Source organism: Planococcus citri, chromosome 1, assembly GCF_950023065.1.
Source record: "Planococcus citri chromosome 1, ihPlaCitr1.1, whole genome shotgun sequence".
Lineage (NCBI taxonomy): Eukaryota > Metazoa > Arthropoda > Insecta > Hemiptera > Pseudococcidae > Planococcus > Planococcus citri.
In genome coordinates, this window is record NC_088677.1 from 81,377,599 (window position 1) to 81,403,667 (window position 26,069).

General features: G+C 37.4%; 1 protein-coding gene and 1 long non-coding RNA gene across 2 annotated transcripts in view; one reads left to right on the forward strand and one right to left on the reverse strand.

Moving 5' to 3' along the window:
- The window catches only part of LOC135837719 (uncharacterized), a 206,363-nt gene that overhangs the window by 77,447 nt on the left and 102,847 nt on the right, over positions 1-26,069 (forward strand). Inside the window, exon 3 of the long non-coding RNA XR_010557245.1 lies at positions 14,257-14,450. This is a non-coding gene — a long non-coding RNA (uncharacterized LOC135837719). The remainder of the gene's footprint in view (positions 1-14,256; positions 14,451-26,069) is intronic.
- Positions 1-26,069, reverse strand: part of Cad88C (cadherin-88C) — a 124,376-nt gene that overhangs the window by 1,063 nt on the left and 97,244 nt on the right. The window contains exons 14-33 of the mRNA XM_065352979.1: positions 25,676-26,013; positions 25,290-25,604; positions 24,924-25,197; positions 24,666-24,830; positions 20,947-21,198; positions 20,746-20,834; positions 20,440-20,597; positions 20,157-20,341; positions 19,856-20,079; positions 19,544-19,732; positions 19,317-19,449; positions 19,066-19,232; positions 18,729-18,974; positions 15,397-15,582; positions 15,156-15,292; positions 14,848-15,046; positions 14,509-14,710; positions 14,278-14,419; positions 14,069-14,161; positions 13,691-13,979 (exon numbers count right to left, since the gene is read on the reverse strand). Of these exons, the coding sequence (XP_065209051.1) occupies positions 13,718-13,979; positions 14,069-14,161; positions 14,278-14,419; positions 14,509-14,710; positions 14,848-15,046; positions 15,156-15,292; positions 15,397-15,582; positions 18,729-18,974; positions 19,066-19,232; positions 19,317-19,449; positions 19,544-19,732; positions 19,856-20,079; positions 20,157-20,341; positions 20,440-20,597; positions 20,746-20,834; positions 20,947-21,198; positions 24,666-24,830; positions 24,924-25,197; positions 25,290-25,604; positions 25,676-26,013 (3,956 nt within the window). The 3' untranslated portion in view covers positions 13,691-13,717. The remainder of the gene's footprint in view (positions 1-13,690; positions 13,980-14,068; positions 14,162-14,277; positions 14,420-14,508; positions 14,711-14,847; positions 15,047-15,155; positions 15,293-15,396; positions 15,583-18,728; positions 18,975-19,065; positions 19,233-19,316; positions 19,450-19,543; positions 19,733-19,855; positions 20,080-20,156; positions 20,342-20,439; positions 20,598-20,745; positions 20,835-20,946; positions 21,199-24,665; positions 24,831-24,923; positions 25,198-25,289; positions 25,605-25,675; positions 26,014-26,069) is intronic.

Sequence of the window (26,069 nt, forward strand, 5' to 3'; positions counted from 1 at the left end):
AGCCGAGCGAGACCGAGTATAGGTAATTATATTGTTTTATGGTACACAATAATACGTACTCGTATAGTAAAACCAGGCACCTGCAATGTGAAAAACCGCATCAGGGCTTGTGTTTTTCGCTTGTGCAGCAGGAAAAAAATACCACACGTACGTATAAAAGGCGCTCTGAAAATTTCGCAAACCTCTTAGCCGAAGGGATGGAGGGATGGGAGAGAGGAGGGAGGGGAGGGGTGGAGAAGGAAGAGGCCGAGGAGGAAAACCGGCGAGAGAGAGAAGCAATTTTGCGAGAGGTATTTAACCGTCAGCATTGCCGACACGAGGAGTAAAAACGTGCGATATAGAGGAGTAGGTAGGTATATGGTAGGCAAGGTAGGTAAGGTAGGTAGGTACTCGTCGTACTATGCAGAGAGAGTATACGCGTCAAAATGTATACGAGTACGTGAAATTCTACGTATTCTAGACGACTACGACTAACTACGAGTACGACTATGGTGCAACGCCCCCGCCTCGAGAAAATTTTCCACCTTTTGCGCGTTTTTGCCCCGTACCCTGGACCCCGGTCGCCCTGATTTACGTACACATTGGGACACGGTACTTTACTCCATCGATTATTTAGACTGCGTTGAACGACCGGGCAAGGCTATACCTACCCGGACCTACCACACAAACACACATACACCGCCGCCAGCTCCCCCCAACCCCTATCTGTTTGTGGCTGCCGGCAGCCGCCTGCTGCCTGCTGCCTGCCGCTGCCGTCATCATCATCATCGTCGTCGTCGTCGTCTACGACTACGACTTTTTCAGTAAGTATATATATATAATATGTATAGAAAAGCTCCCATTTTCTCGACATAGTCGCCTATCTGTGATGTGCCTCGGCGCGTATTTATTTATTTACACGGATATATTTTGGTGCTACTGCTCGTACAGAAAGCTTGTTGTCGGTTCAGGGTACCCGGACTGCGATGATTATTTGGGGGTATGCTACGATACGATGCGATGTCGTCGACGACGACGACGAGTCAAACAATACCGCCGTCGGCGCTGCCTGATCTCCTAAACTGTATTATATATATATGAGAAAACATAATAATATAACCCTTTCCGTAGTTTGGTGAACTTCCTTTATCGAACAATATCCTATTTTTACCACTGCACCGACAAGTTTCCCGAAATATTAATCGAAAGAGGTTTTTTGTATTTTTGAATTATACATAGGTATTATTATTGTCTTCTTTTTTTATCGTGATTTTGTCCCATTGCTTTGGGACGATTGGGTTTTTGGAACGTAGTTTTGGAGGTGAAGACGACTTCAGGTGGATTTCAAGTCATTTTAGACCCTCCAACAACTTTTTTGAAAATTACTGGAGCCTCCAGAGTTTAAAAAATCTACTGGAGGCTCCAGTAATTTTCAAAAAAGTTGTTGGAGGGTCTAAAATGACTTGAAATCCACCTGAAGTCGTCTTCAGAGGCTGTTAAAAATGGAGTATAGAGTAAATTTCAGCTTTCCATCTCCATTTTTGATGAAATTTTGTGAAAATTTAAAGTTTCAAAAATCTGCTGGAGGTTTCAGAAATTTTCAAAAAGTCGCTGGAGGATCCAAAACGACTTGAAATTCACTGGTAGGACTTCGTAGCGTATTGAAATTAGTTTTTAGAATAAATTTCAGCTTTACAACTCCAATTTGATGGAATTTTGTGGGAATTTCGGGTTTCAAAAATCTGCTGGAGGCTCCAGAACTGCTCAAAACGGGTTGAAACCGTTTCCAATCGATTTGGCATGTCGAAAATAGGGTATATCCCAAATTTCAGCTCTCTTGGTCAATTTGGTGAAATTTTGATTTTTTCCCTCATTTTTGCCCTAAATTCGATTTTCAAAAATTCACCAAAAATCGAAAAACGCACTTTAGCACTTGAAATTTTGACAGGTGATAAATTTTTGCATGATCTTTCGATCTATCTTTGTAAAGTTTGAAAAAGTTCGTGCAAGTCCTATATTAAAACGCAAAATCTGCGATTTCGGCTCACCTGTCAATCAAAATGGCCGCCATTTTGTAAGTAAGGCCAACTTTTTTTTTGGCAACTTTGCTTTAAAATGTTCCTTAGGATGTCCCCTTCAAGAAAAAAGTTCTCCCGGAGGATCGGCCGGGGGGGGGGGTGCATTTACTCCTATTGTCATATGCCGGACTATAAGATGAATTTTAAAATAAAGAAAAGAACACAAGACTGACTTTTCATCAAATATAATGTTATACGAACAAATTGAGTCCTTTTTTATAAAACATTTGTGTAGCAATTGATCTCTTCATGTACAATCGATTCGAATCATTTGGAATAAATTTATTGATTTCTTGGTGAATCATTCGCGAACGGATCAACTCATTTACGATTGATTCGGTTTTTGTGAAAATATTGTATAGGAAGTTTTGAGCGATGTGAATCGAATCATTCACACCCGATTGGTGAATGAACAAATATTGATTGATTTCTAGGTGAATCACTCGCAAAAGAATTGATCAAAAGTTGGTGAATCATTCGCGAACGAATTGAATTTTTAGTGAATCATTCGCGAACGAATCGATTTATATAAGTGAGTCGTTCGCGAACGAATCGATTCATTATCTTAATTTATGGTGAATCATTCGCGAACGAATTGAATCATTTTTGGTGAATCATTCGCGATTGAACTGAAACTCGTTCGCGAACGAAACAAATCATTTACCTGATTTTTCGCGAATCATTCGCGAACGAATTGAAATTTTGGGTGAATCATTCGCGAACGAATTAAACAATTTTTTGTGAATCATTCACGAACGAATTGATTCGTATAAGTGAGTCGTTCGCGAACGAATCGATCCATTTACTCAATTTATGGTGAATCATTCGCGAACGAATTGAATAATTTTTGGTGGATCATTCGCGATCGAACTGAAACTCGTTCGCGAACGAAACAAATCATTTACCTAATTTTTCGCGAATCATTCGCGAACGAATTGAAATTTTGGGTGAATCATTCGCGAACAAATTGGATAATTTTTGGTGAATCATTCGCGAACGAATTAAACAATTTTTGGTGAATCATTCACGAACGAATTGATTTGTATAAGTGAGTCGTTCGCGAACGAATCGATTCATTTACTCAATTTATAGTGAATCATTCGCGAACGAATCGATTCGTATAAATTTACTCAATTTACGGTGAATCATTCGCGAACGAATTGAATAATTTTTGGTGGATCATTCGCGATCGAACTGAAACTTGTTCGCGAACGAAACAAATCATTTACCTAATTTTTCGCGAATCATTCGCGAACGAATTGAAATTTCGGGTGAATCATTCGCGAACAAATTGGATAATTTTTGGTGAATCATTCGCGAACGAATTAAACAGTTTCTGGTGAATCATTCACGAACGAATTAAACAGTTTCTGGTGAATCATTCACGAACGAATTGATTCGTATAGGTGAGTCGTTCGCGAACGAATCGATTCATTTACTCAATTTATGGTGAATCATTCGCGAACGAATTGATTTGTATAAGTGAGTCGTTCGCGAACGAATCGATTCATTTATTCAATTTACGGTGAATCATTCGCGAACGAATTGAATAATTTTTGGTGAATCATTCGCGATTGAACTGAAACTCGTTCGCGAACGAAACAACTCATTTACCTGATTTTTCGCGAATCATTCGCGAACGAATTGAAATTTTGGGTGAATCATTCGCGAACAAATTGGATAATTTTTGGTGAATCATTCGCGAACGAATTAAACAATTTTTGGTGAATCATTCACGAACGAATTGATTCGTATAAGTGAGTCGTTCGCGAACGAATCGATTCATTCACTCAATTTATGATGAATCATTCGCGAACGAATTGATTTGTATAAGTGAGTCGTTCACGAACGAATCGATTCATTTACTCAATTTATGGTGAATCATTCGCGAACGAATTGATTTGTATAAGTGAGTCGTTCACGAACGAATCGATTCATTTACTCAATTTATGGTGAATCATTCGCGAACGAATTGATTCGTATAAGTGAGTCGTTCGCGAACGAATCGATTCATTTACTCAATTTATGGTGAATCATTCGCGAACGAATTGAATAATTTTTGGTGGATCATTCGCGATTGAACTGAAACTCGTTCGCGAACGAAACAAATCATTTACCTAATTTTTCGCGAATCATTCGCGAACAAATTGAAATTTTGGGTGAATCATTTGCGAACAAATTGGATAATTTTTGGTGAATCATTCGCGAACGAATTAAACAATTTTTGGTGAATCATTCACGAACGAATTGATTCGTATAAGTGAGTCGTTCGCGAACGAATCGATTCATTTACTCAATTTATGGTGAATCATTTGCGAACGAATTGATTCGTATAAGTGAGTCGTTCGCGAACGAATCGACTCGTTTACTCAATTTATGGTGAATCATTCGCGAACGAATTGAATAATTTTTGGTGGATCATTCGCGATCGAACTGAAACTCGTTCGCGAACGAAACAATTCATTTACTCAATTTTTGGCAAATCATTCGCGAACGAATCGAATAATTTTCCGAGAGTAATTCGCGAACGAATTGAATAATTTTTGGTGAATCATTCGTGAACGAATTGAAATTTTTGGTGAATTATTCGCGTACGAATTGAATAATTTTTGATGAATCACTCATTTATTCGTGAAAGAATACGAATTGAAATTTTTTGCTAATCATTCGCAAACCAATTGAATATTTTTTGGTGAATCATTCGCGATGGAATTGAAACTCGTTCGCGAACAAATCGATTCATTCACTTAATTTTTGGTGAATCATTCACGAACGAATTGAATAATTGTGGTGAATCATCCGCGATGAAATTGAAACTCGTTCGCGAACAAATCAATTTATCATTTACTTAACTTTTGGTGAATCTTTCACGAACGAATTGAATACTTTTTAGTGAATCATTTGCGAACAGATTGAAATTTTTGGGTAATCTTAAAAAATTCAAGTCGATTGCCTTTCAGTGATTCTGTCTTCATATCAAAATTTTAAGTCGATGGGCTGAACAGAACCCGATGAAATGACATTAAATTTCTGAGAAATACATTTTCAAAGGTATCACTTCCCAAGGTGCGGATGAAAAACTGCTCTTGTGAGCTCAAAATGTGAAAAATCATCATTTGGTGACACTACACGAGAAATTGCTTGAAAACCAAAATCGAATTGCTCACTGAGCTAAACCTGTTCAACTTTTTGAAACCCCTGGTGGAATCTCACACAAATTGGTCATCTAGTATGTTCGTAGTCTTCGTACCCAATTTTGCATTTCACGAAGAACGAAGAAACCACGACGTTCGATACATGCAGGAAACGTTGCTCGGTTATCTCTTCAAATCCCAAAGTCAGCAAAGCTATATTCGTACTGGCGTATTTTAAGGTTGCCATATCAGCACAGATACGAGTAGAAGGCGATGAACTGCAATTCCTGGGGAAAAAAATGTCTCATGTGTCTGGCATCTTTACCCAACTGCTAACTCGATACAACGAACGTCAAGTATAAGAAGACTCTCTCGCAAAATGGAACAGAAACGAACGACAAGGGAAGGAAGAAAAAAACAACAGATGAACAGATCCTTGAAAAGCTCTCTTCCCTTATCCAGAGCTAGTACGTAGCTTTGGGGCTGTCGCTATCGTTCGAAAGACAAAACAAGATGAGAAAAAAAAAAAGACGACGCGAAAAACCGAAACAAAACTAATTCCGTCGACGTTCTCGTTTCTCGTTTCGTAGAAATTGAAGAGTAGACGAGGTTCGAGACCACCTTGCAGTCTAGCCTGGTCGAACTCGAAAGCTGCGGCGAATGGCGATGCTTGTGCTATAGTGTCGGTGGTGCGCTATACCTCGTGTAATGGTATTCCTCTTTTGACAGATTCTATCTTGGCTTGGTGCTGTGCTGTGAGTAGAGAACCTAGAGAGAGGTGGGTATATGAGTGAGTGTGTGAGAGGAATTATAGTATACGAGTACGTATCCCTGGTCCCTGTCTCTGTCCCTTAATCCCAAAACGCGTTTTCCATTTTGCGCCGCAGCCGCAGCGACGACGATGGCGATATCTAGCTGAGGCGGTGGCGTAAGGCCTGTTTTGAACTCGTTGTACTCGACTCGACGAGGATAATGTCCTCGTTGCCTTTTCTCTCTCACTCGCTCACTCTCTTTCCTCTCATTTTTTTGCCTTTTTTTTCTTCTTTTTCAAAACCTGCCATTTGTTCGGCGGGCCTTTCACCTTTTCTGCCCGACGCGCGTTCAGCGCCTTCTTGAGCGTTGCGATAAAAGCGCCGTCGTCTAGAAGCCAACAACCTATCATTATATTCGCATTGAGTCATGCTCCGGCATAGATTGTATCTTTTTGCCCTCGACTCGATCCTTTTTTTCAACTTTTCGAAGCGATGGATTTACGAGCAAAAAGGGTCAATTTATTTTAGCCATTGTGTTCGCGCCGCGCTGTTCTCCTGCTTCGTCGTGCCTAGATGGGATAGACTGGGATGTGTAGCATGTGTATTTACTTTTGGTGGAAGTCTATATATACATAAATACGCCGTCGAGTAATTTTCTATTGAAATTGAAAGTGCATACGAGTAAATAGATACACGTGCAACGTGCATACTTCGTACTTTATTTGTGAAGGTTTCATTTTCAAGTCTTTTGAAAAAATTTACTAGCGAGTTGGTTCGTTAAATTCACTCTAGGACAAATTTGAGACACTCTATGGGGAAACCTAATATTGTAATTTGTGTTGGACTTTTTCGAAAATAGCAGGTTTCAATGTCTCAAAATCCCAGCAACCCACATTCTCGCTGCCTGAATAATATATTTTTCACCATTTTTGAACAAAAAAAAATCTGATCCGAACTTACTGTTGCATTCCATGATGCAATACGAGTTGCATATTTCGTGCTCGAGTTTTAAAAAGGGTTTTCGTATTTACGAACCGTACAGTACCAACAATCACATCTTTTCCCCCTGCAAGTTCATTTCCCTATTTCTTGAAGCAAGCACGAGGGTGCAAGTGTAAACACTCGTTACCTAGTTCCATACTATACGAATACGAGGGTAAATGTTTCGTTAATATTAGTACTTCACACACTTTTCAAAAACGACTTCCCTGAATGGCTCCACTGCGTTCCAAACTGCAAGTAGATTTCAAGTCGTTTTGCAGCCTGCAGCGACTTTTTGAAAATTACTGGAGCCTCCAGCAGATTTTTAAATGCTCAAAATTCCCATAAAACTTTATTAAACGGAGCTGGAAATCCAGAATTTACTCCGCACTCCAATTTCAACAGGCTATCGAGTCGACTGTATGTAGGGTCAAGTCATTTTGGAGCCTCCAGCGACATTTTGAAACTTCCTACAGGCTCCAGTAGATTTTTGAAACTCGAAATTTCCACGAAATTTCATCAAATTTGTAAAAATTTCAAGTTTCAAAAATCTACTGGAGGCTCCAGTGATTTCCAAGAAGTTACTGGAGGCTCCATAACGACTTGAAATCCACCTGCGGCGACTTCATACAAATTTGACATTTCTTTACAGAGCGAACTGCCGTTTGCCAACTTCATTTCACGAAATTTTGTGGAAATTTCAAGTTTCAAAAACCTACTGGAGGCTCCAAGTATTTTCAAAAAATTGCTAGATGCTCCAAAATGACTTTAACCCGTCAGCAATCGGCCTAATAACGTGTTTAGGTCGGAGTGCAGTTTAAATTTTGTATTTTGAATTTAATTTGACGAGATTTTGTTGAAATTTCAAGTTTCAAAAATCTACTGGAGGCTCCAGTGATTTCCAAGAAGTTACTGCCGTCTCTAAAATGATTTAAAACCACCAGCAGTTGAGTGCAGCGTGAATTGTGGATTTCTAACTTTGATATGATTAAACTTTGTGGAAATTTCAAGAATCAAAAATCTGCTGGAGGCTCCAGAACTGCTCAAAACGGTTTGAAACTGAGTCCAAATCAGCGAGGCAGGTCGAAAATATGAATTTCGGCTTTTCAACTGCATTTGATGAAATTTTGTGGAAATTTCGAGTATTGGAAAAACTGCTGGAGGCTCCAGTAATTTCCAAAAAGTAGCTGCAGACTCCAAAATGATTTAAAACCACCAGCAGTTGAGTGCAGCGTGAATTGTGGATTTCTAACTTTCATTTGATTAAACTTTGTGGAAATTTCAAGAATCAAAAATCTGCTGGAGGCTCCAGAACCGCTCAAAACGGTTTGAAACTGAGTCCAAATCAGTGTGGCAGGTCGAAAATATGAATTTCGGCTTTTCAACTGCATTTGATGAAATTTCGAGTATTGTAAAAACTGCTGGAGGCTCCAGTAATTTCCAAAAAGTAGCTGCAGACTCCAAAATGATTTAAAACCACCAGCAGTTGAGTGCAGCGTGAATTGTGGATTTCTAACTTTAATTTGATTAAACTTTGTGGAAATTTCAAGAATCAAAAATCTGCTGGAGGCTCCAGAACCGCTCAAAACGGTTTGAAACTGAGTCCAAATCAGTGTGGCAGGTCGAAAATATGAATTTCGGCTTTTCAACTGCATTTGATGAAATTTTGTGAAAATTTCGAGTATTGGAAAAACTGCTGGAGGCTCCAGTAATTTCCAAAAAGTAGCTGCAGGCTCCAAAATGATTTAAAACCACCAGCAGTTGGGTGCAGCGTGAATTTTGGATTTCCAACTTTAACTTGATTAAATTTTGTGGAAATTTCAAGAATCAAAAATCTGCTGGAGGCTCCAGAACCGCTCAAAACGGTTTGAAACTGAGTCCAAATCAGTGTGGCAGGTCGAAAATATGAATTTCGGCTTTTCAACTGCATTTGATGAAATTTTGTGAAAATTTCGAGAATTGTAAAAACTGCTGGAGGCTCCAGTAATTTCCAAAAAGTAGCTGCAGACTCCAAAATGATTTAAAACCACCAGCAGTTGAGTGCAGCGTGAATTGTGGATTTCTAACTTTCATTTGATTAAACTTTGTGGAAATTTCAAGAATCAAAAATCTGCTGGAGGCTCCAGAACCGCTCAACACGGTTTGAAACTGAGTCCAAATCAGTGTGGCAGGTCGAAAATATGAATTTCGGCTTTTCAACTGCATTTGATGAAATTTTGTGAAAATTTCGAGTATTGGAAAAACTGCTGGAGGCTCCAGTAATTTCCAAAAAGTAGCTGCAGGCTCCTAAATGATTTAAAACCACCAGCAGTTGGGTGCAGCGTGAATTTTGGATTTCCAACTTTAACTTGATTAAATTTTGTGGAAATTTCAAGAATCAAAAATCTGCTGGAGGCTCCAGAACTGCTCAAAACGGTTTGAAACTGAGTCCAAATCAGTGAGGCAGGTCGAAAATATGAATTTCGGCTTTTCAACTGCATTTGATGAAATTTTGTGAAAATTTCGAGTATTGGAAAAACTGCTGGAGGCTCCAGTAATTTCCAAAAAGTAGCTGCAGACTCCAAAATGATTTAAAACCACCAGCAGTTGAGTGCAGCGTGAATTGTGGATTTCTAACTTTAATTTGATTAAACTTTGTGGAAATTTCAAGAATCAAAAATCTGCTGGAGGCTCCAGAACCGCTCAAAACGGTTTGAAACCGTGTCCAAATCAGTTTGGCAAGTCGAAAACATGAATTTTCGCTTTTCTACTACATTTTGATAAAATATTGTGGAAATTTCCGAGCATTGAAAAAACTGCTGGAGGCTCCAGTAATTTCCAAAAAGTCGCTGTAAGCTCCAGAACGACTTTAAATCTACCTGCATTCGACTTCATAGCGTATTGAAATTAGTCAACAGAATGAATTTTCAAGTTTAAAAAAAAGTACTGGAGGATTCAGTCGTCTCCGAAATGTCGCTGGAGGCTGCAAAAAGAACTTGAAATCCACCAGCAGTGAACTCAGTAGCGTGTTTACTGTTTATGTTGGAGTGCAGCGGCGAGAATTTCGGATTTCCAAATTCATCTGCTGAAATTTTGAGGAAATTTAAAACTTCAAAAATCAATTTACTTATTTAAAATTTAATTTCCGAGGAACTTTCGAACCGATTTCAACGAATTCTCCAAAAATTTCAATTTGTTCGCGAATGATTCATCAAAAGTTATTCAATTCGTTCCCGAATGATTCACTAAACATGATTCAATTCGTTCGTGAATGATTCACTAAAAATAATTCAATTCGTTCGCGAATGTTTCACCAAAAAATATTCAATTCCTTCACGAATGATTCATCAAAAATTATTTTCGATTTGTTCGCGAACGAGTTTCAATTCCATCGCGAATGATTCAGCAAAATGATTCAATTCGTTCGTGAATAATTCACCAAAATGATTCAATTCGGTCGTGAATGATTCATCAAAAAACATTCAATTCGTTCACAAATGATTCACCAAAAATTGAGTAAATGAATTGATTTGTTCGCGAATGAGTCACTTATACGAATCAATTAGTTCACGAATGATTCACCAAAAATAAAGTGAATGAATCGATTCGTTCGCGAACGAGTCACTTATACGAATCGATTCGTTCACGAACGAGTCACTTATACGAATCAATTCGTTCGTGAACGAGTCACTTAGATATATGTATGAATCGATTCGTTGGCAAACGAATAGTCCGGCATATGACAATAGGAGTAATTGCACCCCCCCCCCCGCCGATCCTCCGGGACAACATTTTTCTTAAAGGGGACATTCTAAGGAACATTTTAATGCAAAGTTGCCAAAAAAAAGTTGGCCTTACTTACAAAATGGCGGCCATTTTGATTGACAGGTCAGCCGAAATCGCAGATTTTGCGTTATAACATAGGACTTACACAAACTTTTTCAAACTTTACAAAGGTAGATCGAAAGATCATGCAAAAATTTATCACCTGTCCAAATTTCAAGTGCTAAAGTGCGTTTTTCGATTTTTGGTGAATTTTTGAAAATCGAATTTAGGCCAAAAATGAGGGAAAAAATCAAAATTTTACCAAACTGACCAAGAAAGCTGAAATTTGGGATATACCCTATTTTCGACATGCCAAATCGCTTGGAAACGGTTTCAACTCGTTTTGAGCAGTTCTGGAGCCTCCAGCAGATTTTTGAAACTCGAAATTCCCACAAAATTCCATCAAATTGGAGTTGTAAAGCTAAAATTCATTCTAAAAACTAGTTTCAATACGCTACGAAGTACTGCAGGTGAATTTCAAGTTGTTTTGGAGCCTCCAGCGACTTGTTGAAAATTCCTGAAGCCTCCAGCAGATTTTTGAAACTTTAAATTTTCACAAAATTTCATCAAATAGAGATGGAAAGCTGACATTTACTCTACACTCCAATTTTAACACCCTCTGAAAACGAGTTCTAGTGGATTTCAAGTCATTTTAGAGCCTTCAACGACTTTTTTGAAAATTACTGGAGCCTCCAGTAGATTTTTGAAACTCGAAATTCCCACAAAATTCCATCAAATTGGAGTTGTAAAGCTAAAATTCATTCTAAAAACTAGTTTCAATACGCTACGAAGTACTGCAGGTGAATTTCAAGTTGTTTTGGAGCCTCCAGCGACTTGTTGAAAATTCCTGAAGCCTCCAGCAGATTTTTGAAACTTTAAATTTTCACAAAATTTCATCAAATAGAGATGGAAAGCTGACATTTACTCTACACTCCAATTTTAACACCCTCTGAAAACGAGTTCTAGTGGATTTCAAGTCATTTTAGAGCCTTCAACGACTTTTTTGAAAATTACTGGAGCCTCCAGTAGATTTTTGAAACTTGAAATTTCCCCAAAATGTTATCAAACCAAGATGGAGAGTCAAAATTCGTTCAGCACACTAATTTCAATACGCTACGAAGTTGACTGCTGGTGAATTTCAAGTTTTTTTGGAGCCTCCAGCAACTTTTTGAAAGGTTGTATGACGTTTTTTTGGAAAATTGAAATTTCCTAAAAGTTGCTGGAAGCTTCAAAACCATTTGAAACCACCATGTAGTCTGCGAAGTAAGTTTCAGCTTGCCAACTCCATTTGATAAATTAATGTTGGGGAAATTTCAGGTTTCAAAAATCTACTGGAGGCTCCAGTAATTTTCAAAAAAAATCGCTGAAGGCCCTAAAATGAATTGAACCCACCTGAAGTCGTCTTCAGCGGGTGTTAAAATTGGAGTGTGGAGTAAATTTCAGCTTTCCATCTCCATTTGATGAAATTTTGTGAAAATTTAAAGTTCCAAAAACCTGCTAGAGGCTCCAGTAATTTTCAAAAAAAATCGCTGGGGGCCCTAAAATTACTTGAACCACCTAAAGTCGTCTTCTGAGGGTGTTAAAATTGGAGTGTAGAGTAAATTTCAGCTTTCCATCTCAATTTGATGAAATTTTGTGAAAATTTAAATGATTCAAAAATCTGATGGAGGTTTCAGGAATTTTCAAAAAGTCGCTGGAGGCTCCAAAACGACTTGAAATTCACCTGCAGTACTTCGTAGCGTATTGAAATTAGTTTTTAGAATGAATTTTAGCTTTACAACTCCAATTTGATGGAATTTTGTGGGAATTTCGAGTTTCAAAAATCTGCTGGAGGCTCCAGAACTGCTCAAAACGGGTTGAAACCGTTTCCAATCGATTTGGCATGTCGAAAATAGGGTTTATCCCAAATTTCAGCTTTCTTGGTCAATTTGGTAAAATTTTGATTTTTTCCCTCATTTTTGGCCTAAATTCGATTTTCAAAAATTCACCAAAAATCGAAAAACGCACTTTAGCACTTGAAATTTGGACAGGTGATAAATTTTTGCATGATCTTTCGATCTACCTTTGTAAAGTTTGAAAAAGTTTGTGCAAGTCCTATGTTAAAACGCAAAATCTGCGATTTCGGCTGACCTGTCAATCAAAATGGCCGCCATTTTGTAAGTAAGGCCAACTTTTTTTTTGGCAACTTTGCATTAAAATGTTCCTTAGGACGTCCCCTTTAAGAAAAATGTTGTCCCAGAGGATCGGCGGGGGGTGCAATTACTCCTATTGTCATATGCCGGACTAGAATCATTTATTGAATCGAGTCGTTCGCGAACGAGTCACTTATGCGAATCAATTCGTTCGCGAACAAGTTACTTATACGAATCGATTCGTTCGCGAATGATTCAGTTACTATTGATCAACTCGTTCGTGAATGATTCATCTAGAAATCAAGCAATCTGTTCAATCGCCAATGGGTTGTGAATGATTCGATTCGATTCGATTCACTTCGCTTGAAATCAAATCAATTCCTTGTTTTTTAGCCTAAATTCGATTTTCAAAAATTCAACAAAAATCGAGCACTTGAAATTTTGACTGGTAATGAACTTTTGCATGCTCTTTCGATCTAGCTGTATCTAGTTCAAAAAATTCCGCCCGAATTGCACGTTGGAAAGCAAAATCTGCGATTTCTGCAGTTGACCTGTCAACCAAAATACGAGTAGTTGCCATTTTGTCAGGAAGGCCCACTATTTTTTTTGTCAAGTTTGCTTTAAAATGATCCTTAAAATGTCCCCTTTGAAAAAATGTTGTCTCAGAGGATCGGCGCGGCGTAGGGGAAGGGGGTGCAATTATTCAGTCATACGCCAGACTATCACCTTTTAAAACAGATCAAACCAGTCATCTGAGGGGGAAGGGGGGGGGTCATCCCGTAAATGGGTCCAAAATAGAATCAGTTTTCAAATATGTATTTTCCACTTACCTATAAATTATTTTATATGGCATTTAGTCATAATTCCGTCGTTTCCAATTTCTTAACGATAGTCGTAGTCGTAGCAGTCATCGTTTTGGTCGCAGTCGCCGTCAGCGAATTATTTATCTTCTGCGCGCTGCTAATGGTGCTGCCTCCGTTACAGATAGCTGTGCCGTTCCCATTACTGGTTATGTAGATATTTTGATGGCAGTGTCCGTTCGATCTATTCAGATCATTTTGATCGCTGTTTCTCATAAACGTGTTGACAGTGTTGGGAATTGAGACATCTTTGGGTTGACTGCAAAAGAAAATTTGAAAATGAAGATTTTGTTTCTCGAGGAATTGTCGATCTGAATCAGAATGAGAGTGCGATGCTCTATGACTTACCTAGTTATACGTGCAATATTGGCGGTAAATTCGTCTTGAGGGTTATTAGTTACTACTACGTTTTCATCCAACGAGTCACGTTCTGATGTTTGGCTGCAAAATTTAATTAATAAAAATTCATAAATCATAATATTCATATGCCTGATGCCTGATTGTAATTTTTTTTGTTTTTTTTGTATGTATTGCAGGTATTTTGACCACAAAATTACCTCAACGAATCCTCAGCTTTGTACCATTCGTTCTCGTAAGCCTGCATCCACATCGGATTAGAGCCCTCGGAACTGTGGATATTGGTATTTGGCACACGACCGGTACCGTTTGTAGTTCTGGTGAAATCCGAATCCGAAGAACCTTCGAAAGTTCGAAATGATCCAATCAAATGGTAAGTCAAAAACAAACAATATTACCTAATAAAAAAAATCACCCAATTTTATACCTACCAAAAGCACTAATAGTAGCAGCTTTGAGCTGTCTCCTGTATTTGGATCGTTGAGTAAGACACAGGCAAGTGACTACGAGCAACATTAAACTTAAAAATACAGCTACACCGGCTGTATAAATCCATACAATATTATCGCTGGCTAAATTAGCTCTGAGTAAAGGCTCCGCTTCGACGGCTTCGGTATCCAAAACGTTGAATTCCTATTGAAAAAGAGCATAGAAATGAAATTCGATTCGATTCAAAGGCCTATACCAATAGGCTGTGATATTATTTGCGAATTGAATGGAAATTAAATTTTGTAAGGCTGCAGTCGTTTCCTCGTAGTACAAATAGGTACCTTGAATAAATCGTCGAGTTTTTCGATATTCTCGTCGATGAGACGTAACACATTTGGAACTTCCATCACCGTATTATCGTACGGATTCACGAAATGTAAATACAAGTCCGATCTGGTTTTATCGACTCGACCGTCTTTGTTCTCGTGTACCTTGCATTCGTCTACGTTCACTATTAGTCCGGTAACGTTTCCTAAAATACTGAAAAATGAAAAGAAAAAAAAATTGAGATAATAAAGGAGGCGACGAGTTGCGAGAATAAAGAAAGGTATTAATTTTTATGTAGGTCACACAACAACTTTGAACTTACTCCCTAAAAATATCCAATTTCTCTCTAAGTTGCGGTGGGTTTTGTCTCAATACGAATCGTACTCTTTGGTCTTCTCGTAAAAGGTAAATCAAGACTCGGGCTGTATCCTCTAATCCTCCGCTATCGTTCACCTTCACCTAAATATTACGATAACGAGAAGTTCAATATGGGTGGCTCTTTTTTTCCCCCATCCTTTCATCAGCTCTTTGTTGGAGGTTTTGCTTTTGTACTATGTACTTACGTAGAAATCAAAGTATCCTTTCATCTCACGCTGGGGATCGAAGTTTAGGAATATCGAGCCTGTTTTTTCGTCGATTACGAAAGGTGGCATTTGAATGTTATCTAGACCCTCGCTCAGACTCAATACGGGTTCGGAGATGATGAAGTAACGTAGTTCGGCGTTGATACCTGTGTCAGCGTCTACAGCCTGTTGACAAAAAAATGGAGTGATTTTTTAGAAATTTCGGTTTCAGTTTTGGATGAGTTTTTTTTTGTTTTCGGTTTTTGATTCGATTTTTCGAGTTTTTAGTTTAATTTCGAGGTTTTGATTTGATTTTCGAAGACTCCCTTTTTCACTGCAGATTCGAATTAAATCAAGATAGATTAGAAGAGCATGTCCCAAACACCTCCTCCCCCTATATCCCGTTCCCTTTCAACTAAAATTTCAAATGCTGAAATTCTTTTTAAATTTTTGGCAAATTTTTGAAAATTAAAAAAAATTTGAAAAAGCAATATTCCAAGTTTGATTCGCGAGCTTTTTCGTGAAATATAAAGTTTCAAATTTTCAGTCGAATCCCCCTCCTCCCCCTCCCGTTCTCAAAACCCCCTATAAATAGTTTCATTTCTAAAAATGAGGGATAAGTTGAAAGAGCATGTCCCAACCACCTCCTCCCCTTACCCCTTTCCCTTCCAACTAAAATTTCAAGTGCTGGAGTTCATTTTTAAATTTTTGACAAATTTTTGAAAATTATTTTAAAAAGTTCAAAAAAGCAATTTTAAGAGCAATCCTAGAGCTTTTTCATGAAATGTAAATTTTAAATTTTTCAGTCGAACCCCCTCCCCCTCCCACTCCCAAAACCCCCCTATAAATAGTTTCATTTCTATAAATGGGGTCAAATTTCATTTGCACCAGATCCGCTTTTGGCTCTCGATGGCCCTGTCTGGATCCTTAAGCGATTTATTGATTTTCTCCAGAAATTTCAAATAGCTGTGGAAGGGCCGAAAAAAATGAACTTTAGCTCATACTATAACTTCAAAATCAGGCCTTATTGGACACCCTGTCGACTTTTTAGATGGTTACTTATCTTAAAATTTCAGGTATGTGAGTCTAGAAGTGAATTTTTGGCCAATTTGTAAATTCCAGGAAAAGTGAAAAAGTCAAATTTTCAAAAATGCAATTAGAAGAGCAAATTTTTTTGACAAGGTGTCGTCTGGTTGGTCTACGAAATCATTCGACTCGAGAATAATCGCATTTCGACCTCTCTGGAGCCTCCAGCGAATTTTCAAATTTCTCCAGGAATTTGCTAATCGCTCAGGAAGGGCCAGAAATGAACTTTTATGTCCATAATAATAGGGCACCTATTAAAGTTATATGTAGGTATACTAGAATTGATTTTTTGAATTTCGCAGAGTGATTTTTGAAGTTTCTGAAGAATCATTCGACTCAAAAACAATCACATTTCGACCTCTTTGGAGCTTCCAGCAGGTTTTCAAATTTTTCTAAGGATTTGCTAATTGATTTGGAAGGGTCAAAAATGAACTTTTGCGCTCATAACAGGGCATCCATCAAAGTTATAGATACTCAAGTTAATTTTTGTACTTATTTCGCAGAGTGATTTTTTTTTGTTGAAGTTTTTGGAAAAAATTGGCTTCAGAATGGCCTAAAAATAAAAGTTGATGATTTGTGGGAGTTGAATAACCTAAAGGAATTACCTCCTCACATTATGGTTTACTTTGCTGAAAAGTTTAATATTTCAAGAGAAAATTTGAATACTTATCAAATTTGGAACTGTTTTTTTGACTTTTTTGATTCGATTTGATTTTTTAAAAATTTACCAAAAATCCAAAAATGAAGTTCAGTGCTCAAAATTGTTGTTATTGTTTGCTTTCATTTTCAATTTTTTCATTCGATTTTCACAATTTTCATTTTTGATTTAATGCAAAAAATATAAATTGATTGTGAGTATGATTACAGTTTCAGAGTCTTCGATTCAATTATCAGAATATTCTGTTTTATTTCAATGTTTAAGTAAACTATATTTTTGATCTTCTAATTTAATTTTTATGTTTCCGAAATAATGTTGAGAAGTTTCAATTTTAATTTTTGGTTTTTAACATTCAGTTTAAAATTTTTTTTTACTTTTTTTTATTTTTTAGAGGTTTAAATTTTATTTTGTATTTTTTTATTTCATTTTCAGTTTTCAATTTCATCGTCAGTTTGGTTATCATCTTGTAATTTTTTACTATTCATTTTTCATTTTTTTTTTTTTGAGTTTTCCATTTTGTTCTTGAAGTTTTCGATTTTATTCTCTGTGCTTTGATTTCGTTTCCAATACTTTTGATTTCATTTTCTTATATTTTCACTTTTTCATTCAATTTTTTAAAATTTAAAATTTTGTTTTTTTTATCATTTTGAGTTTTTAATTATTTTTAATTTTAAGTTTTCGATTCATTGTTGAAAATTTCCAATTTAATTTTCATTTTTGATTTTCTACGATCAGTGGTTGATTTCATTTTCAGTTTTTGATTTTATTTTCAGAATTTTTGGTTTTGTTTTCTGTTCCCAGTATTTTCATTTTCCAAGTTTTCTCTTTAGTTCCTGTTTTTTTTTTTTTTGATTTTTTAATTTCAGTTTCAGAGTTTTTGAATTTATTTTCAAAGTTTTAAATTTTGCTCTCAAAAGTATGGTTTCCCAATCGGTTGAAAATTTTTTGAACTGAACAAAAGCTAATTCGAAAGGGTATGCAAAAATAATCACCAGCCAAAATTTAAGGTTCCAAAGTGCATTTTTCAATTTTCGGCGAATTTTTGAAAATTAATGATTTGGTTCAAAAATCATAATTTCCCCAAATTGACCTAAAAAGTTATTCTACAAATTTTTGAAAATTCACCAAATTGTATTTAAAAAAGTTGGAAAGCTGAAATTCATTTTATACGATAATTTCAACGATCTGAATCGATTGAATGTGATTTTAAGTCACTCTAGAGCCTTCAGCCACTTGAGGGAATTTCAGATTTGCTAGAAGAGCTGTCCAGAATCAAATTTAGCTCCCATAAATGCGATTGGTGCTTGTCAGTGACCTATTACATTAGATATAGTTTTGATTTTTATTTTTATTTTTGCCTCTGTTCTGGGAGTCCAAAAAGTTATTTTTCATGAAAATCTTATTTTAGACTATTGAGAAATCCCCTGTAATATCATTGAAGTCGTGTTCTTTTCATTTTCAACCAAAATTTTAAACAGGACATCAACATTATTACACCTTCAAAAAGTGTTCGGAGTGAAATTTTCTTGTAATAATTTTTTTCTCATCACATGAAATTTTAGTTAATCTGTTCGTTTGCAATACTCACCTTGATTTGCATAAATTCAGCTCCAAAATCAGCCTCAGTGGTAACTCCTCCGGTAAAAGTTTTTTTGACAAATTTCGGAGGGTTATCGTTTATGTCGTTGACTCTAATAAGGACTCTGAGCAAAGTATCATCGTGAGGATCAAATTCAACCGGGTCTCGAATACGAGGAGCGTTCAAACAGTCTTCACTGGCTTTGACAATCAGCACATGAGTGTCTCGTTCTTCTCTATCGAGCTCCTTGAGTATCTGCTCTCAGGATAGTCAAACATTAGATCTCAAAAAATGTTACATATGTATGTGGATGAAGAATTGAAGTATTTGAGTCTGATTTAGGTACCGTTATTTTATGGCTTAAAGGTTCCAAAGAGAAATAATTTCGCTCGTTTCCAGCCACCACGTAGTAGCAAACAGGAGACGGAGGATCGTCCAATTCGTCTATTTCGTCACGATCTTGGTCAACAGTGTCGACCAGTTGCCATTGCTCAACTCCTGCTCCTTGTCCCTCTGTAGACATTAAAAAAAATTATCAATACGTTCATAAGACAGGTTAGACAGGTATCCTGCCAGTGATTAGAGGTGTTTGCCTACCAGTAAAAGTGATGAGAAATTCGTCTATTAGAAATTGAGGTTGGTGATCGTTGACATTGCGAACATAAATGCTCAGATCCAAATCCGAAGATAATGCTGTCGGAATACCCAAATCGAAAGCTTCCACCCTCAACTGTGTAAAATTTAGGAGTTTACAGAGGGAACAAAATTTGAAATAAAATTTACAGAGATTCAGATTCGATGCTCAAACACGTGAGATCACTCACCTGATATATTTTCTGTTTCTTTCTGTTTAATGGTTTTTTCAACGTAATCAAGCCTGTCTTCTCGTTGATAGAAAATGTTTTCCAGTTCCCAGCTAGGTCTTGTTTCAGGGCATAATGTACTATGGCATTTGGACCTTTATCATCGTCAATTGCTTCTACTGTTATTACTCCGCTGCCTACGGTTGCATTCTGCAATAATTTAAATAAAAATTGATTCAACGTAAGATGGATAGATTGCCTATCTTTTCCACCTGAGTCGAGTGTAAATTTTATAAGGCAACTTGATGGACTTTGTTGCGCTTTTGAGCCTACCTCTGGGATCCTGATGGTGATATTATGCGGAGGAGAAATGAATCTGGGTGCGTTATCATTAAAATCAGTCACACAAATGCTGATAGTCGCCAAAGAAGATTTAGCCGGAGTGCCTAAATCTTGTGCTCGAACCACTAAAGTATAATTTCCATAAAGCGTTTTCAACGATTGCGTCGTAATCAGTCCAGCTGATAGCGAATCTACTGATCTTATATCGAAGAGATCTGCACAAAAAAAATAATGATCAATGTGGCTTGAAAATTCATCAATCATCCAGAATGGAGGTAAATGGAGCACGTACCCATATCATTGCCTTGTTCTATACGAAAGGCTACTTTTCCATTCGGTGTGTTTGGATCGTCTGCGTCGATGGCTTTCAATAACAGAACCATATCACCAATTTCGTGGAATTCGGTGATACTGACGCAAGAGTCGGGAAGACGATCGAATACCGGAGCATTATCGTTGACATCGGTAACAGTGATTCTGTAAATATTGAGCAAATTCGAGATTATTGAGCACATTTATGATTTAGGGTATCATGTGGAGATTGGTACTCATTTATAAAGGCAATGGTGACTCACGTCAGTTGTTTAAAAGCGTTCCTACTTTCGCCACTGGCGTAACCATATTGATAATTGTCCCATGCTTCAACTATCAGAGAATACGTGCTGGAAGATTCTCTGTCCAGGAGGTCGTTTACAGTCAGCACACCTGTTTCTGCGTCTAGTACGAATTTACCCTGTGGAAATGAACGAGAAGGGTCAGATTAAGTCCATATTATCGCGATAACATTGAATTAAGGGTAGTAGGGTAGGTTTGCTAACTTCTAAATGGTAAAATTACTATTCAATCGCCTTTGAGGAGAATATGAATTTTTTTCAAATTACCTGCGACGAAATTCTATCCAATAAATAGGTAATTTTTCCAAAATCACCAGAATCAGCATCTTTGGCCTCAATGACAGCTACTTTGGTTCCTAAAAATTGCGAAAATGCGAATGAAAAAATATTCCACGTGAGATATCTGCACCAATCTGGGTTTAATTTTAAAACTTGAGGATATTTATGTTTAAAATGTATTTTTCATACCTATGGCTGTGTTCTCGGATATGGTTATGTTTGATTTGGTCGACTCGGTGAAATAAGGATTATTATCGTTTTCATCGATGATCTGAATGAATACGTCGACAAAAGATGAACGAGGAGGCACACCAGAATCTGTCGCACGAATACTGACATTCAACCAAGCTGTTTGTTCGTGATCTATTCGTCCGGCTACCACTAGTTCTCCCGTGTCTCGATCTAAGTGAACTAGATCGTTTGGTTTTCCCTGAGATCCGGCTGCATGAGGAAAAAAACACGCTGTGTTACTAATTCGAAAATTGGCTACAAATTTGGTGAAAATTTGAGCATTTTGAATTTTAGTTTTTTTCCTGTTTTCAGGTTCGTTGAAATAATTTCTAAAAAAATCAAAATTTGAGAACTCCATGAAAAATTCTGCTTTAAAAATTGGATTCAGATAAAACTCTTTTCGCGAAATGTTTCCCCATTTGAAATAATTATTCTTCCTTGAGGAAAACTGTTCCCAGTATAAAATGGTGAAATTCCTCCCAAGTAGGTAAAGCTTTTTCCAAAAAAATCTTTCTTTACAAAATTTTTCTGATGCCAAATTTTCTCCTTGCAAAGTTTTACCTCCACCCCCTTCCCCTTCCTTGAAAAATATAAATGTGCAAGGTAAGTTGTGGGCAAGCCCCTTGAGGAACGAGGGGTATGAAAAAATTTCAAAGCTTCCAAAAAAGTGATGCTGTTGTTAAATGTTATGTTTTCAAAATCTATGATTCTGATTCTAAAAAACTGCTTGATCTAGAAATGATTGAAAACTGACCTTTCTGGAGCTAGATCACTTTTTTGGCGGTTGAGAATTTTATCTTAATCCTTTCCTCTTTTAGGGGGGGAGGGGGGGGGGGTCAATTTTTCGAAAATATTCAAAAAATGGAAAATGACTTGAAAAGTATTCTTCAAAGGCAAAACTTGACACGAAATAGAAGAACTTCTCATGGGCTGGAATAATTTTTTACATTGAGGTAAAAATTCTGTTTCTAGGATGATGTTTGGGAGGGGGGGGGGGGAATTGAGGGGTAAAATTCGACCAATAAAATTTTTTATTGTCACAGAAGATTCGAAATAGCGATTTTTGAAAGATTAAAAAAAATTCTGAAGTGTCTATTCTGGTGATTTTAATTTAAACGCGAAAGAGATCTTCATGTTGAAAGGGCGGTGGAGGGGGGGCTGGTCAAAAATAATCAAATTACAAATTTTCATCGATTTTTGATCCGCTGAATTCATTTTCAATGTCTGAACATTTTGTATTGCTGCCAAAAGCTTAAGGGACTGTACCTATTGAATACGAAACACTCATAATTCAAATTAATGTTAGTAAAGGAACAAGATTTTCAAAAAAATCACACGCAATTTTGAGACTTTTAGATCCAATTTTTCATCCTGTTCGAGGTGAAAAGTTTTTAAAAAATTAGATGATTTTCATATTACTTATTTACTTTGAGTTCAAACTTGATGACAATTTTATCAAATTTTAAGTTTCGAATCTTGTCTCAAAAACTTTGAAAAAAACACGCGAAAATCGTTTTTTTTCGGCTGCTGAACAAAAGTGGAGAAGGTTCAGGATGTCGAAAGCCCAAAAAAACACGTCTAGGGCTCCCTCTAAAATGTACCTATCTGTCTAATTTCAGCCTACCAGCCTCCAGGTCAGTTGAGTAGAGGCGAAGTATGGACCACAGACCTCCTAAATCAGTCATAATTCAATATTTGAAATTATTTTTTCAGCTTAAGGGGGGAAAGGGGGTTAGGGGGGTAAAAATCGAATTGTCTCGAATATCCACTCGTGTCGTGTCGAATGTTCTTGTATAGTAGTAGAATCCAAATTTGAAAATATTTTTTCAACTGGAGAGCAGGAAGTGAGGAGATAAGAGGGGGGAGGGGAGGAATCAAAATTTCATCTGTTTCTAAGTGTGGCATGTTGAAATACGTACATGTTTTTGAGATCGTAAGAATCCAAATTTGAAAATATTTTTTCAGCTGGAGAGCAGGAAGTGAGGAGAGAAGGGAGGTGGAGGAGAGGAATCAAAATTTCATCTGTTTTACGTGTGACATGTTGAAATTTGTGTTTGGGAAGTCGTAGAACTCAAATTTGAAATTCATTTTTCAGTCGGAGAGGAGGAAGTGAGGTAAGGAGATGGAAGGGGGAGGGGAGAAATCAACATTTCATCCGTTTCTAAGAGTGGAATGTTGAAATACATGTTCATTTTGAGATCGTAAAATCCAAATTTGGAATTAATTTTTCAGTTGGAGAAAAGGAATGGAGGCGAGGAGAGGGGAAGGGAGGAGAGAAATCAAATCTCATCTGTTTCACGTGTGACATATGCTGAAATCTATGTTTTTGAGGTCGTAGAATCCAAATTGGAATTTATTTTTCAGTTGGAGTGAAGATGTAAAGCGTGAAGAGGGGGAAATTCAAAATTTCTCGTCTTTCAAAGTGTGACACGTTGAGATCCATGTTTTTGAGGTCGTAGAATTCAAATTTGAAAACATTTTTTCCGATGGGGTGGTAGAAGTGAGGTGAGGAGAGGAGGAGGTATGATGGGAGGGGGAGGAGGGGGGAGGAAATTAAAAATTTTACGTGTTTCTACGTTTGGCATGTCGAGATCCATATTTTTGAGGTCGTAGAATCTAAATTTGAAAATGTTTTTTTTTTGATTGAGTGGGTAGTGTGGAGAGAGGCAGGGGAGGGGGTAATTTCAAAATTTCACGAGTTTCTACCTATGTCATGTTGAAATCCACGTTTTTGAGGTCGTAAAATCCAAATTTGAAAATGTTTTTTCAGCTGGAATGGTGGAAGTGAGGTGAGGAGAGGAGGGGGTATGATGGGAGGGGGAGGAGGGGATGAAATTAAAAATGTCACGTGTTTCTACGTTTGGCATGTCGAGATCCATATTTTTGAGGTCGTAGAATCTAATTTTGAATTTTTTAATTTTTTTTTTATTGAGTGGGTAGTGTGGACTGTGGAGAGAGGGAGGGGAGGGGGTAATTTCAAAATTTCACGAGTTTCTACGTATGAAATGTTGAAATCCATGTTTTTGAGGTCGTAAAATCCAAATTTGAAAATGTTTTTTCAGCTGGAATGGCCTGGAAGTGAATTGAGGAAAGGAAAAGGAGGGTAGGGGGAGAGGGAATTCAAACTTATACGTGTATCTACGTGTGACATGTTGAAATCCATGTTTTTGAGGTCGTATAATCCAAATTTGAAAATATTTTTTTCAGCCGAAGTGGTGGAAAAAAGTGAGGAGGGGAGAGGGTGGGGAGGGGAGATGAAGGGGAGAGGGAAATTCAAACTTATTCGTGTATCTACGTGTGATATGTTGAAATCCACGTTTTTGAGATCTTAGAATCAAAATTTGAAATCATTTTTTGAGTTTGAGTGGGGTGGGGTGGGGAGGTGGAGAGGGGAAAGTTGAAATTTCACGTTCATCCATATGTAACATTCGACATTTTCAAATATTTTTCACTCCCTTTCATTGGCTCCTAAAAAAATATGAGCACATGCGAATTTCGAGTCAAGGTCATCTTTCCTCAAACCACTTCAATTCAACGCGAAACCAAGTTTGAATACAAAATTTGAGCAAATTTCGGTAAAATGCTCTCATCTGAGATGTTCCAATATTACGAGTAGCATTAAGAAGGTGAAAAATGTCCATAAAATCGTTGCATTAAGTAGGTATTTGTTCGCTTACCCTCCAAAGCATAAGAAATGGTTCGATTCTTATCGCTATCATCGGCCACCACGCTCAATATGGTAACGCCAGCTTGGCTATTCTCGGTTATGGCTCTGCGATAAAATGGCTTGCGAAAAATAGGACTATTGTCGTTTTCGTCGTCGATAATTATGGTTAAAATAGCTGCAATACAAATCACGAAGAAGAAAAAGAATGATAAATTATGATCACGTTGGACTGCTGCAAATACCTACAGATCAAATCAAATTTACTCACCAGATGACACTTGTTTGCTCTTGGTGGCTGCTACGTCTTCGACTTTTAACTGCAGTTTGATCAGCTCGACCTTTTCTCGATCAAGTAATTTGGATACTTTGAGGGTACCGTCGACTGAATTCAAATCAAATGCGGATAAGTAATCGTACTCTGTGATTTTGACCACAGCTCCGTCTTCGTTTCTGGCTTCGGACAAGTCTCGGTCGATTTTATACCTGAGGACGGGTTTCTCGTCGGGGTCGGTTGCTCTCAACTTGTAAACTACTTTGCCAACCTGTTAGAGAATACAAATTATTTTACATTTTATAAATACGTGGATGATGGATATTTTACGAATGTGCCAAAAAAAAGTGCTGAAAGCTGTACCGGAGTATTCTCTTTCAGGTGAATGGTTCCAGGTTCGATGAAAACTGGTGGTTTGTTGTTGACATCTTGTATTGTGATATTGACAACGACGGAGGATTTCCGCTGGTTTTCACCAATTCCTCCATCCAAAGCGATTACATTCAAAGAATAGAAGTTTATTTTGGTTTGGGCCAGGTCTGGATCCAAACTAGCCCCTTGAGCTACTCGTATCACTCCGGAAATCGCGTCTACGACGAATTTATCCTCAGCACCGCTTTGGATACGATAAACTACAGCGTTATTTGGAGATGAACCGTCTTCATCGTAGGCTTTGACCTGTACAACAGATAATTAGTTTTAAAAGTGAGCTCAGGAGGTTCAGGATCAAGAGATGTTGAAGTACCCACTTGTATGACTGAACTGCCAGGAGGTAAATCCTCAACAACTGAGACTTGATAGAAAGACTGTTCGAACCGAGGACTGTGATCGTTAACGTCTTCCACGTAAATGGTAACGGGTACTTGGTTCGATAAACTAGGTACCCCGAGATCTTTAGCTTCGATCATTAGATTAATCGAACGCACGTTCGAGCTTAGCTTGACCCAAGGGTTACCCGGAGCTGGGAGCTTCTCGAAATCGATGGCACTTCTAGGACTCAGTATTCCTCGAGCTGAATCGATGCTGAAGTTTTTCGTCCATTCGCTGGAATTCGCGATGTAGTATCGTATTTCGCTGTTTTTGGTTCCTAGAATACAATAAAATTAGGTAGGTATTTTAATGGATTTGATTTGAATTACCTAT